The sequence below is a fragment of the Taudactylus pleione genome, unplaced genomic scaffold, assembly GCF_031769625.1.
Source record: "Taudactylus pleione unplaced genomic scaffold, aTauple2 ptg000276l, whole genome shotgun sequence".
Classification (NCBI taxonomy): Eukaryota; Metazoa; Chordata; class Amphibia; order Anura; family Myobatrachidae; genus Taudactylus; species Taudactylus pleione.
The window spans coordinates 11,373,996-11,391,666 of NW_028284678.1; the positions used below are offsets into that span (position 1 = coordinate 11,373,996).

Sequence of the window (17,671 nt, forward strand, 5' to 3'; positions counted from 1 at the left end):
ACCAATGACTAGGTTGAACTGCATGCATGGACGATGGTCGTTATCGACCATCTGTGCCCGCGTATCGTCCGTCGTTTGGGGGTTGGAAGGGGCTAACAATGGACGATATTAACGATAGTTTATATCGTCCTACAAAATATGACCGTGTGTATACACCATAAGGATCGTGCATTACCCCATATGTAGACAGACAGTAAATGTAGATACACACACTATACACCGAAGCCTGCATTACCCTCGTATTCCGGAGCTTCCCGCTTACCAGACACTACTGTTGTAACATTTTCATGCCATTTTATAGTGCAACTTGGTACAAAAACAACATATTTACATTACAGAACTAGTGGGGCATGAGAGCTACATGGTATCGCAAGAATGCAACCTTTTATATCGTTCCTACATAGGCCGAGAACAAAAAGATCTGGCTTCTCTGCCCAAGCGTGATTTATTTAGAAAAATGAAGCAATTATAAACGCAAGTGGCAAAAGTAACAAATTTTGGAAATCCAATTTTAACATATTTACACATGGAGACCGAAACTGTATATAGGTCAAATGTCTAGTTAGAATCTGAAAAGACCTGAGACTGACACAAAAATTACTCAAATAAAAGCGAATGAAAATACAAAAAGCTACTTTGATATTTAAGTTCCATCGTGGTGTCATGATATCTCTAGGCACATATCACACATCTTTCTATTGTCTGCACTTGTTCACTTGATTGGTGCTGGATTTGACACGATGAACAATATACACAAACTAGAATTTGCAAGACCTTTAATGAGCCATTGCTGGTTTTGTCACTTACTGGCTGGTTTATGAAATATTCTCTCTATATGCAAGAACTCCATATATGAAATAAACATTTTGCATATAGCAATATATGGTGCTAGGCCTGGGAGCAGCTAATGCGGATGAACAATTCGGCAGTTATGTAACACATTACTGTTCCACAAATCAACCTGTCATACTACAGCCAAGGCCAAAAGTTGAGAATGACAAGTATTGGTTTTCACAAAGTCTGCTGCTTCAGACCTTTTTGTCAGATGTTACTATGGTGTACTGAAGTAAAATTACAAGCATTTCATATGTGTCAAAGGCTTTTATTGACAATTACATAAAATTTATGCAAAAAGTCAATATTTGCAGTGTTGACCCTTCTTTTTCAATACCTCTGCAATTCGCCCTGGCATGCCGTCATTCAGCTTCTGGGCCACATACTGACTGGTGGCCGTCCATTCTTGCCTAATCAAAGCTTGGAGTTTTGTCAAGATTTTGGGGGTTTTTGTTTGTCCACCCGCCTCTTGAGGATTGACGACAGGGTCTTAATGGGATTAAGGTCTGGGGAGTTTCCTGGCCATGGACCCAAAAATTCGATGTTTTGTTCCCCGAGCCACTTGGAGCACCTTGCCATAAGGCAAAAGTGATAACTATCATGCTGGAAAAGGCATTGTTCGTCAAACTGTTCTTGGATGGTTGGGAGAAGTTGCTCTTGGAGGATGTCTTGGTACAATTCTTTATTCATGGCTGTGTTCTTAAGCAAAATTGTGAGTGATCCCACTCCCTTGGCCGAGAAGCAACCTCACACATGAATGGTCTCAGGGTGCTTTACCTGTTGGCCTGACAGGACTGACTGTAGCGCTCACCTTACCTTCTCCTGACAAGCGTTTTTCCAGATGCCCTAAACAATCTGAAAGGGGATTCATCAGAGAAAATAACTTTACCGCAGTCCAATCCCTGTGCCTTTTGCAGAATATCAGTCTGTCCCTGATGTTTTTCCTGGAGAGAAGTGGCTTTTTTACTGCCCTTCTCGACACCAGGCCATCCTCCAAAAGTCTTCATCCTGTGTCAGGCCAACAGTAAAACATCCTGAGACCATTCATGTGTGGGGTTGCTTCTCAGCCAAGGGAGTGGGAACACTCACAATTTTGCCTAAGAACACCGCCATGAATAAAGAATAGTAACAAAACATCCTCCAAGAGCAACTTCTCCCAACCATCCAAGAACAGTTTGGTGACGAACAATGCCTTTTCCAGCATGATAGTTATCACTTTTGCCTTATGGCAAGATGCTCCAAGTGGCTCGGGGAACAAAACATCGAAATTTTTAATCCATGGCCAGGAAACTTCCCAGATCTTAATCCCATTGAGAAGTTGTGGTCAATCCTCAAGAGGCGGGTGGACAAACAAAAATCCACAAATTCTGACAAACTGCAAGCATTGATTAGGCAAGAATGGGTGGCCATCAGTCAGTATGTGGCCCAGATTTGATTGACAGCATGCCAGGGCAAACTGCAGAGGTCTTGAAAAAGAAGGGTCAACACTGCAAATATTGGCTCTTTGCATAAACTTAATGTAATTGTCAATAAAAGCCTTTGACACTTATGAAATGCTTGTAATATTACTTCAGTACACCATAGTAACACCTGACAAAAAGGTCTAAAAACACTGAAGCAGCAAACTTGTGAAAACCAATACTTGTCATTCTCAAAACTTTTGGCTGTAGAAAGAGGTGGCTACGAAGACTGGATGCAAAATAGGAATGTGGTTGCACTGTACGTGTGAACACCAAATATTGGTATTCATACAATACAGTGAGTGGAATAGAGGACCGTTAGGAAGTCTGTTCTGTTTTAGATTGATGTGTGCTGGGATTTAAAGACAAAACACTTTTCACAACTCTTCCTTTTCAAGCACCTGACCCACTTGTACTTACCCACCTATATTGCAAGACTTGGTTAGCCCAATGTGTGTTCTACCACCAGAAAAACAATTTGTAGAATATCTTAAACTACTTACATACTTGTGCTGAAAAGCGCTGTCAGGTCAAATAAAAATGCCAAAATCCTGATCCAATGCATGTAAGCCATAGATAGTGGCTGTAGTACAATGTCTAGATTGGTTTCTGTTCCTTAACAGTCAAAGCTGTTCTTAATGTCAGGTCCGCTATGCTCAGTGTGCAAGTTACAATGTAAGTGAATGAGGATTAGGTCCTGGCGCATGGAGGGTGTGTCACGACTGAATCATTACACAACGCACAGATTTCGAACCAAACTTTATTTAAAAAAAAAAGTTGACAAAACAATACATAGTGCAAAAGAACATCCTTCTAGGTAATCTGAAAGTTCCATTCTCCCAAGTAAATATTATAAAAGGTTAGTGCATCATTTAAGATCTATAGGTTTAGAAAGAACAATAAAAGTTCATCAGGCTCTGGAGTGCTGTAAACCCTACTGACCGTCAGTCTAAGCAGGTCATTGAATGTGAAATCATGTAGCCTACTCTTGTGCAATCCAAAGACTAAGTACCATGTTAATTACTAAAATTACTACATGTAGCCCTTAATGTAACTATGAAAGCTGCCCAGCTGCAATGCACGTACATGATATTGGTGAATTAGAAACAGGATTCAGACTGTCACCCCCAACTGTTAGTACTATTCTAAGGTAAGCACGGAGGCCTGTTGTCCTTAATGACAAACAAAAAGTTTTTTCCAGTTAAAGGTGATCTTATGTAAATGTTACTACTTTGTGATCACTTTCTAGGCATCCATCTCAATAAAAACGGTATTAACGTGTCACTTTTCAATATTTTCTACTGTAATCCTTAAAGACAGATTAAGGCTACATACACACACTGGTGTTAGAATTCTGCATGAGGCCTTTCAAACCCAAGGTAAGCACATGTAGATGGTTGGTAAATCATTGTGCCAAAAGATACTGTTATCTTCTTTAGTACGTTGGCCAATTTGCATCAATGGGTTTGTAATCCCAATGAGACATGGTTGCATTTTTACTTATGCATTTGGCTTTGAGAACATAAACTCATGTTTAGTCGGGCACATTTATGTGTCATTGTAAAGGTGTTCATTATACATTTATTAAACAAACCCATAAAGTAAATGCAATTTATATGCATTATAGCAAATAAAACCAAATAAGGTTTGTCAATGACCAGTGTGTAGACAGCCGTAAAAGGTCATCGTTTCCAGTAGTGTGTTTGGAAATGGCAGTGGGTGGTATTTCATTGTGCGGCACATATTATAATTACCTCACCATATTGCTGCCTAATACGTCTCAGAAAGTTATGAAAGATCTTTAAAAGAAATCTATAAATAAGCATATTCAGAATGTTTCCGGAGAAAGGAAAACCCAATGTAACATGCAAGGTATATCCCTACTTGGACAAATTCCAGATACATTGTTACACTGGATTACAGCATACATTCCCCAGAGACCCACTAACCAGTTCTGTCAGCTAATCCCTGAAAATACCGTTTTGATATTACGCGGGGATATTAACACGGATCTGCAATAAATTCTACAAGGAGAGAAGCTTACCTTTCCGTTTAGAAGAGCATCGCCTACGATTGCTTTGTTCAGTGTAACATACTGTTTGGCGACTTCTGGAGAGACTGAGGTCTCAAAAGTTCATATTGTGTTGGTTATGCCTCAAGTCTTAGGAGCAGGAACCACTGCAAAGGCGCTCCATGCATCCTCTTGCTTCATACACATGAACGTTTCCTTGGCATTTGCACAAGCTTCAGTAGCATTGGAAAATGCTATAGAATCAACTTAAAAAACAAAGCAATCTAACACACTGCTGTATGTATCTAGATGTCAGTGATTATCCGGTGTGCACGTTGACTAGGTAAAGTGATAAAATGTAAGTGCCATGACTTCTACAGTCACTAATGGGTTTCTCCACTAACCCAACACTGAAGTGGTTAGTGCAAAACATTTTTACTTGTTCATTTATGCACTTTGTATTGTAATCCTCTCCTTGTTTGTGCCCTTTACAAAACAGAGTATGTACAATATACAACGTGAGGTTAGGACTGCAACAGTCTCTGTACAATTTACAACATGGGGATAGGACTGCAATGGTGTCTGTACAATTTACAACGAGGGGATATGACTAGTGTTTGTTTTAGCACCCTGCACCCGCCACAACCCACGCAGTTCCTCTTTCCTGCGTGGGGTGGCGCTCTCTGCACTGGTGCTCTTAGCAGACTCGAATGATGCAACAAATTGCTAAGATGCAGACCAGAGTGTGCTAGAAGCACTAGAGCAGAGTGTGGCACCCCAGGCAGGAATGAGGAACTGCACGGGTTGTGACAAGTGCAGGGTGCTAGAATAAAAACTATAGGCCATATGTAATAGGGTGAGAGTTTATAAAATGACAGTTTAGCAGTAAACTCTCACTATTACATTGGTCAAGTTGCATCTTCAAAATGGGAAAACACCTGGATCAGAGTATAAATTGTGAGTTTTTCGAGCCTGAAAAATATGCACGTTTCCGGACTCTTACCCGATTACATTTTGCCCTATGATTGCAATAGTGTCTGTACAATTTACAAATGTGAGATGACTGCAAAATAGAATCTGTACAATTTATAGTGTGGGGAGATCACTGCAATACAGAATATGTAACATTTGCTATGTGAAAAAAAAATGGTAGACCCTCAACTGGACTCATAAAAAGGTACTCATTACAGGATATGGATATCAACTTCAGAAATGTTACACCCTTATTAACACCTACAGTGACTAAGGAGGAACTTCAGTTATCACAGTGATGTAGCTCCCGGATCTATTCAACTGACTGCATTACGTCCAGTACTTAGCCTGGGAAATGCACCTTACTGCAAATAAAGCCCGGGCTAAGCTGCGGTAAACTGGATCTCCTGGGTTATGTGCCAAGCGCTTTGTAGTTACCGCACGCGGTAAGCTTGCATCTAGCCCCTAGTTCAGGAAGGGCCAACCTGTGGCTCTCCAGCTGTTGTAAAACTACAAGTCCCAGCATGCACTGCTTCAGTTTTGCTATTAGGGAATGCTAAAACTGTGGCAGGGCATGCTGAGATGTGTAGTTTCACAACAGCTGGAGAGCCACAGGTTGACCAGGCCTGCTCTAGTTAATGTGGATGTCAGCTCGCACCCTCAGAAGTCTGCAAGCAGAAATCAGCGTTAAGGGCTAGTCGCCGGCTTACCATGGGAGTAATTGAACAGCTCTGCACATTTTACTCGGCAGCTACACCCCCGCAATGCTAACTGAATTCTTCCGTATGAGGCCAAGTTATGTACCAACAGGAAAAAAAAAAAAAAGCAGAAACTTAAAAAAAAAAAAAAAAAAAAAAAAAAAAGCTACTACCCATCCCCTGAAATTATCCCAGTTCTAATGCTACATTCCAGTATGATCTAAGCAGGGTGTAGATGGTTGGGTTGTTTACTTTCTGGTTATTGATACTTGTTAAAAGTGAAAGTATTCGTATAAATCAATGCCTTATGCCTCTTATTCAGTGCACGATGATGGCAGAACAAAGTATTATAAATTATTACTCTACAATTTATATATTCAGCTGGTAATTTATATATAAATTTATGAAGTTAATTGATTTAAGACTCAACTATACACATTAAGAACAATGGAAAAAACTGCAGCATCTATATTAAAGTAATAGTCTTCATATTTATTAGAAAGCCGCTACAATGTGGCTTCTCATATACTACATTAAACTCGAGAATATATATATAGGGGGGGATTCAATTAGTCCCGTTAATTTAACGGGCATGAAAAGGGTGATATCCTTGGGCTTTATTGCCCAGGGCTATTCAATTAAAGCCCCTTTTTCACCTAGGCCACTTAACACCCACCAAGCTAAGGGGCGTCAACACGACTTGTGGAATGTTCACGGGCCTATGTGTTAACATGCTACCTATTGGGGATCTATTTTCGGGTCTGACAAGACCCCGAAAAAAAATCCCCGTTAATTGCAGCCTGCGGGACTAATTGAATAGCCCCAGGGGATCAATCCGCACGGAGTAAATTACAGCAGCTAATAGAATTCCCTACATAGTGTGATAAGTACAGCCAGCTAATGAAAAGTACCCACAACACCCATTTATAAAAATAATCCCCAAACTTTAACCCTAAAATCTGAAATGAGTAAACATTGGGATATTGGTCAGATCTCTGCATTAGCCCAGCAGCATGTACCTAGATTTAAGTGGTCCTGGTGTCCAAATGAACATTAAAACATCCAAGTCTGCTTTCTTTTCTCCATTTACAGGATCATGATCACTTATTAGTGGCGAGTTGTGCAAACTCTCGGTACATCATCACCACCTAATCCAGCAAACTCTTCCAGTACTTTAAAACTAGCTGCAGAAAGGTCGGGGAGATTGTCTGGTGCCGAGATGAATTACAGAGCCCTGTGAAAAACTGCTGCATAAAGCTATGTAGAAATGCGTGTTTTATGGTTAATCTGCTAATGCCAGAAGACTTTTGCGCTGGTTGGACAAAGATTACCCACACTTACACATCAAAGCCGAACTTCTAAGGATGCATACTGGCAAGTCTTGCAATACCAGGGAAGGACAGAAATAACCTAATAGAACAGGGGTGGGTAACCTGTGAGCACTCCAGCTGCTGTGGAACTAATGATCTAAAAAAAAACTGTGGCAAGGCATGCTGAGTTGTGTAGTTCCACAGTAGCTGGAGAACCACAGTTTGCCTAACCCTGTAATAGAAGGGTCATACTTGGAACCCATCTTGTAGGCATAAGAATACTGGAGTAAATCTCACTTTATATATGTAATAGGCTTTCAGTAAATCTCTTCATTAAATCTTGAAAATAAATTGTAGTACAAAAACAAAAAGTTCTAAGACTACCTGAATAGATGACAAACCTCACTAGACATGAGACTTATGACTCCTACAGCCGAGACCATAAAACGCCTATAAATGTACATGAATGCATGTATTGCAGCACTATTTTTATCATGTATAATTCGGTACAGAAATGACACGAAAAATCAGAAACATATTTGAAGCTATATGCATGTAAGCGAACTACACCAATAACCACTACAGCATCTAAAAGGGAACCTCAGATCTCCAATTACCCAGGCACCAACATGACCAGATTTAGAACAGCTTCACCATACAGTAAACACTGATGTTAATATAATGCCTGCATGATATATAATGGCAGCCTTTAGGTGGTGTCACACTGGCGCTTTCCCAGTTTGAGAAACACTGGCTTAATTCTCATAGTGGCTTTATCTCAGCGCTGTCAGGTCAGGGCTTATAATACTACGCACCCTGCCTTGGGACTGCACAAATACTGACTTTCAATTGGGAAGTGTTAGTACTCAGTGCTTTGGACTTGTGTTTAATATGCCAATACGCACTAGTTCGACATCCATTTCAGTATGGGTCCATAGAAAAAGCAGAGTTAAAAGTACCAATGTGACACCACCCTCATGTCTGAAGAGTATCTCAACTAAAACCAATTGCGTTCAGCAGAGGTTTGGATAACACAGTTTTGAAGAAGCTCTGTAAGAAAGACTTACCATGATGTGGGTTCATTGGCCCAGGAGCATTATTTGGCCCTCCTTGTGGAGCAGGCCCAAATCCTTTCCCATCATCATCAGATTCAATATTTTCTCTTCCAGATACAAGAGGCAAAGGATTTCCTTGAGATATATCTGAGTCATTAGATGGAGCACCTGCAGTAGCTAAGAAAAGAAGATGTCATTCACAGAGCTCTGGGCATCACTTACAGTCTGTCCTCTGCACACAATCATCAGTGGTGAACACAACATTGCACCCAGTCCAAAATACTCAGCTTCTTAAAGGCTCCAAAATGTTATTATTTTTTTTTTAAATGGCAACCCTTACCAAGTGGCGAAGTGCACAAACCGCAATATATTTAGAAAAAGTTCCAGAGGAGCCTATACAAGATACAAGGCAACACATTGAAGTAGTGGCAAAACCTACTACTTACATCAAAGCCTAACCGCACCCATATCGCCATTATGTGTGGATGTAACCAAATAGCACACTGTTATTTAATAACGCTAGTGGCAGCAGTGTAAAAAAAAATGCACAGGAATCAGAGAGCATTGTCCACTACAGAGGTGTCCTCATACATCTAGCCTCCTAGCACTAGAAAGAGCCCTTCTAATCACGCCATGCCGTGACTAACGCCAAGCGTTTCTTGGTGTGACTTTTTACCTTCAAATGCATCTTATTTGCACAATGATGCGTATAGAACGCACAAGCAGCTTCTGATTAACATGATAGGGTATATCTGCATATGAAACGCTACGTTACAGGGTCACAGCCGCCATCACTGTAATGTAGCATTTCATATGCAGATACACCCGCAGACGCACACAGAACATAGGCATGCCGCAGATCATTTTTATCCGAAGCTGCTTGCGCTAGCTATTGGCACCTCTGTGCGAATAAGACGCCTTTGAAGGTAAAGTTTCACGAAAAGAAGCTCTGCGCTAATGTCTCAAGCGTTGCGTAAAACGACTTGTAGCGCATGGAGGACAGATGTATGTGGACACATCTGTACATCAGCCTAAACGTTATGCAGTGTTATACCAGGTACTGGTACAGTGTGTTCCTCACTAGCATTGTATCGGTTAACATTCTGCCCCTCAACATATGATTCCCACAAACTTGCAATTCCACTCTGCTGAAATTCAATGGAGGTCTCATCTTTTGTATGAGCCATTTAAAAGCCAAGGAGCTCTATGCAGGGAAGAATGCAGTTGTGGAAAAGCCTATACGTGATGTCTGCAATATGCACAAGGTGGACACTTTCCTTTCAGCCTGGGAGCAGATATGAGAAAAAGCATCTTAGTATAAATTCATTTCCAAGATTATACTACATCACAAAGCAACATACAATAAGAATGTATAATACAGACAAAAGTATACCCCATGGTGCTTGGAAAGGCAGGCACTTACAGGTTGGGATGCTTATTCCAGACATTGGAGGGGGAAGAGACACAGGAGTCATAGGAGTCATAGGAGGGGGTATTCCTGGAGGAGGTAGAAAGCCTAAAGAGTAAGGGGGAAAAAAGGTTAATGTTAAGTGGTTGATTGTTAAATAAAAGATTGTTTGCAGCCACTAAGCTTTGGCTGCAATTTAAAATTTCTTCTTTGCAAATATATGCAACAAAGATATCTGCATTTCTATTATCATGTAGTATTCAAATCTTATTGCTGGTCTATTGCAGTATGCTGGGGAGCTTTTTTTCTAGTCTGAAATTTCAAAGTATGAGACTTGGGCTGCATAAATGAATGCTATATAGCTGGCAGGGGGAACAGCTACACTGTTTCTGCAGATTTTAGCCTAGTTAAACCCTCCTGACCAAAACTGCATAACACAGAGAAGATTAGTAGCCATTTAAAAACATAGTATGTATGGGGGCAGCTCAAAAAAGTTGCACATGTTGGTCGTCACAGATATACGCTTTGCATAACAAAATTTACCTTATGCGATCACATAATTGTTAGATAAAAGGTATACTGGCATATGAAAACTAGAAACAGAAGAAGTTACCTAACTACACCAGTGATCACTGTCCCCTATGAAAAAAACCGTGTAACCCATATGCGCTGCTTCATAGACGGCAGGATGGACATTGGGGACATAGAACTTGTGCACTACTTGGCCATAAGATTCCTACAGGTCACCAACATTCCCTTGTGCACGTAAGAGCCTTAAGGATCTATTGTGATCTATAACCGCTGTATACACTCAGACTCTTGATTATCAAGGCTGAGGAGGATTAGATGTGTACATACAGTGTGAAGGGGATGTGATTGCAGACAGAGGATAGCTGTCCACTATTTAATAGCACAGATTGCAATGCTATAATAATCATAGGGAATCTGACAGCATTACAATTACATGAGTACTACACATGATATATTATTTGGCGCGTGACCCATATATGATTACAATATCTACACCACAATTAATAAAACTGATTTAGTCAGAGATTTGCCATATAAAATCCCATGCTGGTAATTTAATTACCATCCACCTTGACAGTACCTCAGCACTAGTGGATAAAAGGTTATATTGTGTACCTTGTCTGTAACACGTCATCCCTACTAAAAGGTGTAATATAAATCTGGGATTTATTATATAATAGAACTGAACATTGATTCATTCACAGTGCACGATCTGTGAACAATCAAACCATTAGCATTCACTCGAAGAGATTGAGTGACAAAGATCTGTTATGTATAAACCTACACTGGTCATCTAAATTCTATTTACCTTAATATCTCAGCATCAGTGGATAAAAGATCAAATTGTAAACATCCTCTGTAACATACGTCATCCCTATTAGAAGGTGCTATATTAATCTTGGATACAATAAATATTTATTGAGACGGACAGCGGCATCCCTGCACACAGCATTATTTTTAAACCACTATTTCTCTCTTTATTTTACATCACTTATTTACATATTATTTTGCAGTCTTTGTTAGAATATATATATATATATATATATGATATATTTTAAAAGCTATATTTTATTTAAATTGACCTTTTGTGCACCACAATATACAATTCTTTTGTCTTTCCATTTTTTATATTTGAATTTTTTGTGAAGTGGTCGCACCCCCTTGCCACACACATATATATATTTATTTCCAATAAGAAGGCATTAGGGGCCATATAGAGAACGAGATATAATCTATACCTTGTGCGGTTGTTTTTTGTCTTTGTTTTACTATATTCTTCCAGAGTGTCTGGATCAATTCAATTATAGACACCTGGCACTCTGCCTGCAGAAACAGACCGTGCGACTCAACCTGCAGCTTACTGAAGATGCCATTCACTGTCACATCCATGCAGTAGAAGCAGTGGCGTCACAAGGTGGGTGCGGCACGCACCAAGGTGTCACCCGCTGAGGGGTGACACCAAGGTGCAGGCTATCCCTCAGTGACAGGAGCCGGGTGCTGCACTATAGCATTAAGTGCAGCACTCGGCTCCTGTCAGTGAGTGAGCCGGCACTGCCCATGCCCGCACCTCCTGCACCCCCCACCGGCACCACCCCATTGATACATGCTTCATACATTTTGTTTACAGCGGCCACGGGCCGGGTTCGCGCAGTGAGGCCACGCCCCTCCCGTAGGTCTGCCCTGTGAGGTCACGCCCCCGACACCCCCTCCGGAAAGCCACGCCCCCATTTTGGCGGGTGCCGCGCACATGGCGTCCCTCCCCGCACCGGGTGTCACCACGGGAAGGGACGCCACTGAGTACAAGATATTCAACTAGAACCAAATGAAACTGGAAATTCTGTCCCCCCTCCCGATTTAGCAATTGTCCAATCTACCAATTTGTGCCCAAGCCCATACACTGCCGATATTTGGAAGTAGTTTCCAGATCTTTTTCATCCAAAGATCAAATCTGCAAGTCATGAAGGTGCCCATTTTCCTAGTAATCTACAGCCCCGATTAGTTTGTGAAATCCAACATGTTGGACAACCTGATTGACCGATTACGATCACGTTTTGGTCAGAATGGGCGAGCCCCATACATTGCCGGCTTATTATACAATCTGTAAAAAGCTAAATTGCCCCCAACTGATTGCTGATGTATAGACCCCATACAAGATTATGTATGGGGTCTATACATCAGCATTATAAGATTACAAGATTTTTAAACCAATTTAACACTAATTCAGTGAATTCTACCCAAATAAGTGTGATCAAATCAGACATTTTGGCAAACTTTTGCCACACAATAGTGTAGTGCTTGTCATCAGTCTAAACCAAGAACTTTCCAGTGGACAGAACAGGACGTGATTGACAAACTGACATCTGGTCTTCCAAATAGTTCTTTAAAAAAAAAAAAAAAGAAAACCCACAATAACCCCTCCGGTGACCAGCACCAAGAGGGTGAAAAAGGCTCTCCCCTTTTATAATGAAAACTACGGAGAACACAGTTATGATACTGGATGTAATTCACACATTAATTAAAAGCATATCAAATAATTCCACCATCCTGTTCTTCTATCTTAATGTAATCTCTAAGTTTTCCTGCTGCAGGAAAGATCTGTTGATCTCGCACACGACCCAGCGGCATGTCGTTATGCCCGAACCATATGTTATTCCCGCATACGATGCTGCCGGCACTTGTATGCATCAGGGAGATCCGTGATGCAAGCATCAAGAGACAGATGAATGGACGGATACTCCGTCCTCCCTCCACCCTAAAGCACAACCAGCCCAGGGCTTTTCACAGCTGGTCCTGGTTGTGAAAATACAGGGGACAAACGTCGTAGGGGTCCCCTGTATTTAGCACAATCAGCACCGGGCTTTTCAGAGCCGGCCCTGGTTGCCAAAATACAGGGGACAAAAGACGTAAGGGGTCGCCTGTATTTAGCACAACCGGCACTGGGTTCAGCCGAGCCGGTGCTGGGAATACAGGAGACCAAAAGCATAGGGGTCCCATGTATTATCCATAACCAGCACCGGACCCTTTCTAGCGGGGGAGTAATGCTACAGTCAGGGGAACCCTTTCATTGGGTCCCCCGGCCAAAGCATTACCCCTGACCGCTAGTCTGCCCAAACCAAGGATCCCCCCCCAATAAAGGGGTCCCACTCTCCAGGGAACCCCAGGCCTAGACTGATAGCCTGGGGCTATCCCCGGCACCCCTGGAGCGGTGGGTGCTGGATTGATAGTGTAAAGTGTGGTACAAATGAAAAGTAAAAAGATTGCCTTTTGCAATAGAATTGCAGGTCCCGGCAAGCCTCCCCCGCATGCTGGTACTTGGAGAACCACGAGTACCAGCATGCGGGGCATTACGAGCACGCTGGTACCTGTAGTTCCACTGGAAAATAAATATTAAAATAAACAGTACACACATAACGTGAAAGTACAAGTTTGTTAAAACAAACATGCACACTCACACTCCCTAACACTCATACTCACCTAGTATCCCTGAAGCCAATCACGTCCACTTCTCCAAGCAGATAATCCACGGGTACCTGTAAAAAAACATACCACACTTGCAACATCCTATGTGTGGATCACGTCCTCTTCGTTCCATGTAGACATCCCTGGTCTTGGCAAAACGAAAAAAAAAAAAAAAACAACGAAAATACACGGACCACCTCAGCTGAGCCCAGTGCTGGTTGTGCTAAATACATGGGACCCCTACGTCTTTTGTCCCCTGTATTTGACAACCAGGAGCGGCAATGTAGAGCCCGGGGATGGTTGTGTTTTGGGGTGGAGGGGGGGGGGTTCGTCCATTCATCTGTGACTAAATGCTTGCATCATCACGGATCTCCCTGATCCTTGCATGCAAGTGCCGGCTTTGGGGGGTGGATCACGCACGGCTTCCCTATATATATATATATATATATTTTTTTTTAAACACATATGCATGGACGGATCTCACTGATCTGTCCATACATCTGTGTCTTATTAATTTTATTTTTTTTGCAAAGATGCTTGTAGCACGGATCGCACTGGTGCATGCGTGCATCTGTGACAATGCTTGTATCACGGATCTCCCTGATCCGTGCAAGAATCTGTCTGCTATCACGCACGATCTAATGATATTAGAATCTTTAGATTGTGCATGATAGATCTTGTCTCACATCGTGCAGCTTTTGCTGCACATCGTGTCCTGGAGTGACGGGGAGCGGTCAAGGAAAATTGTTAACGAGATCGCATTGTTGCCTACATCTTTCCGTGTGTAGGGGCCTTTAGGGATAACCGTAAATATTGCAACATGTTTACAACTACCGGTCCTCTACATCTGCAAAGTATTTGTGAGGACTAGTCCCGAAAAAAAAAAAAAAAACACATCTATCTCAAACAACAACAAAAAAAAAAAAAACACACTAGACTGTCTTTATACAAATATTCTATGGAACAGTGTTTCTCACACCGGGTCCTCATGGAACCCTAACAGTACGTTCTCCACATCATGTGGCTGCAGAATAGGTGTGTTAACTGACAATAGATCTACAGGTGGTAGTAATTATTACTGAGTATACCTTGATAACATGCACTGTTAAGGTGGGTACACACTGGAAAGACATCTCTGCAGATGATGTTGTTTATACACACAACCAATATCCCTGCCTCTGGTCTCGGGTCCGTTCGCAACACCCTTCCTGCATTAATTGTACAGGCGGTCGGCTGATCGCGATATATCGTCTGTACACATTGCCTGTCATGCACACAATATATCGGACATTCAATTGAACGGCTGATATGTCGGCTAGTGTGTACCCAGCATTAGGGTTCAGTTAGGTGTGAGAAACACTGCTATAGAACAACCAAACCCTAAGGGTTTGTACAGACTAATTGCAAGGAAAAGTACCAGAGCTGCAACCTTGGGGAAATATCCTTTCCCAGAAAACCGCTGGTTACACTTGTACATTTGATATTCTCTCCTATTTTGGTCTGTGCCTTATCAAGGTGCAGCCTGTGTGATTAGCATGTATGTTGTTTACACAGCGACCAGCCATTGTTACAGCACCTATTTACTTATTTAAATGGCAAAAGTAAAAACCTGAAAAATGCAATCACTGAGCTGATCACAGTAATTGTACCATGGCATCTGCAGTCCATAAAATAAAGGCATTTATGAAATGTAACGAAAACCTGTGAATAATTCATCAATAGTTTACACAACTGATAAAAACACCTTTACAAAAAAAAAAAGTAACTACAATGCTGAAATGTCAGACTACCCTGGGAAGCAAATCTTTTGACACCACACATTGAGGACTATTTGCCAGCTCACCATGAAACACAATACCAGGCGCTGACCCTACTGTAGACAGATATATTCAACCATGTTGCCAATATCTTATTCACAGCTCGCCTACTACAAATGGGGGGATACTGGATACCTCCAAAAAACAAAAAGACTCAACAGAAAAACTATGTGGAAGGCACTAGATATAAAAGATATTGACTAATTTAATACACATATACAATATAGCATATTACACAATCAATAGCATGGATAAAAAACAATAAATTGAAAAATGAAAAATTAATTACATCAGAAAAAGTAATATATGCACTGGCAGTGTCACATCAGTGACCTGAAACATGGATATAGTGTACACAAATAGGTAAATATATGACCAAGAAATAAACAAAAATAAAAAATTAGTAAAAAAACTGTGTGGCCACAAAAGAAAATATATATCTAAAATATTTATCCAACTATCTCTTTTATGGAGAATGTTGTATTTTGTATCCTTTTTTATGCAGGTGCTTGTTGCATCATCGGCTCTATGAGGTACACGATGATTGACTAAATGCCATTGCGGGACTGCATACACTAAATGTCTAAAATGGTATGCATGCATGCTACGTATACTCTCCCAGCAACCCATATGTAATTCAATCCACAATTGAAACAACTTATTTATCCTTGCTGGAAATTGTTTAAACATTTTTTACTGCTATAAGCGGACAGCGATAATGCAACAAGTACCTGCATAAAAAAGGATACAAAATACAACATTCTCAAATCCACAGCAGGAAAAAATTTTTTTAAGTAATTGTTGTTGGAACAACTGATTTATCCCTGTCGAAAATCTTACTGCTATAAGCGGACAGCGATAGTGCAACAAGCACTTGCATAAATAAAAGGATACAAATTACAACATTCTCCATAAAAGAGAGACAGTTGGATAAATATTTTAGATATATATTTTCTTTTGTGGCCACACCATTTTTTTTACAATTTTTTTATTTTTTGGTCATATATTTACTTATTTGTGTACACTATATCCATGTTTCAGGTCACTGATGTGACACTGCCAGTGCGCATATATTACTTTTTCTGATGTAATTTATTATTTTTCATTTTTCAATTTATTATTGTTTTTTATCCATGCTATTATTGATTGTGTAATATGCTATATTGTATATATGTATTAAATTAGTCAATATCTTTTATATCTAGCGCCTTACACATAGTTTCTGTGAGCTCACCATGTAACCTACAATAACCGCAGCAGCTCATTACACTTGCTGGCAGCGCTATCGCATTGCAGCATCAAACTCCTCAATGGGGTGGTCAATGTGTAGAAAAGATTATGGTAACAGACACTGTATGAAAACCTTTAGTCAGAGGCTGTTCGAGAGAAGAGACCCATGTGCAGTCTCCGTGCAACCCCCTCCTCACTAGTGCCTGCACCAAGCAGACTTTGGCCATGAGCCAGAGTCTACTGTGCATGAGCAAGTCTCCGATAAAATGGTGAAAGCGCCATTTTCCCTGTGATTTCTGCGGTGTTCGGCAGAGGGGCAACTATATTCTATGGGTACAGGGTGTGCAGTGTGGGCCCCTGTAGACCTAGTGGCCTATGTGCACCGCACTACCTGCACCCATTATAGATACACCCATGCCTTTAGTATTTAAAGTATAATTCAAAAAGCCAATGTATTTTGTACCTATATGACGCGTAAACTTAAATACTTTGTACCATTCACTTGTTCTACATCACATCCCTGGATACGCTACAAACAGATCATTCTGCTGTTGTGTGAACACCTTACCTGGCGGCATCTGCATTGGGTTAAATCCTGGCCTCATAAACATCGGCGGGGGAACGCCAGGAGCAAAACCAGGCGGAGGTATGTTTATGGGGCCTGGGAAATGCAATCCTTGAGGCATAGGCATTCCTTGTAAAGGTGGCAATGATGGTGGAATATGTAATCCTTGTGGGAGTGGAAGCCCTTGTGGTGGAGGCAGACCCTGTGGGTGCGGCAAGCCTTGAAGAGAAGGCAACGTAGTAGCAGGCTGAAGAGTCTGAACTGCTGGCACCGCAGACAGAGGTAGGACAGATGGCATTGGCTGATGACCTGGAACAGACT

The 17,671-nt window shown here is 41.2% G+C and overlaps 1 protein-coding gene across 1 annotated transcript in view; it reads right to left on the minus strand.

Annotated features, from left to right (window-relative positions):
- SCAF4 (SR-related CTD associated factor 4) overlaps positions 1-17,671 on the minus strand; it is a 99,888-nt gene that overhangs the window by 30,810 nt on the left and 51,407 nt on the right. Inside the window, exons 17-19 of the mRNA XM_088481646.1 lie at positions 17,354-17,669; positions 9,764-9,856; positions 8,353-8,517 (exon numbers count right to left, since the gene is read on the minus strand). Of these exons, the coding sequence (XP_088337772.1) occupies positions 8,353-8,517; positions 9,764-9,856; positions 17,354-17,669 (574 nt within the window). The remainder of the gene's footprint in view (positions 1-8,352; positions 8,518-9,763; positions 9,857-17,353; positions 17,670-17,671) is intronic.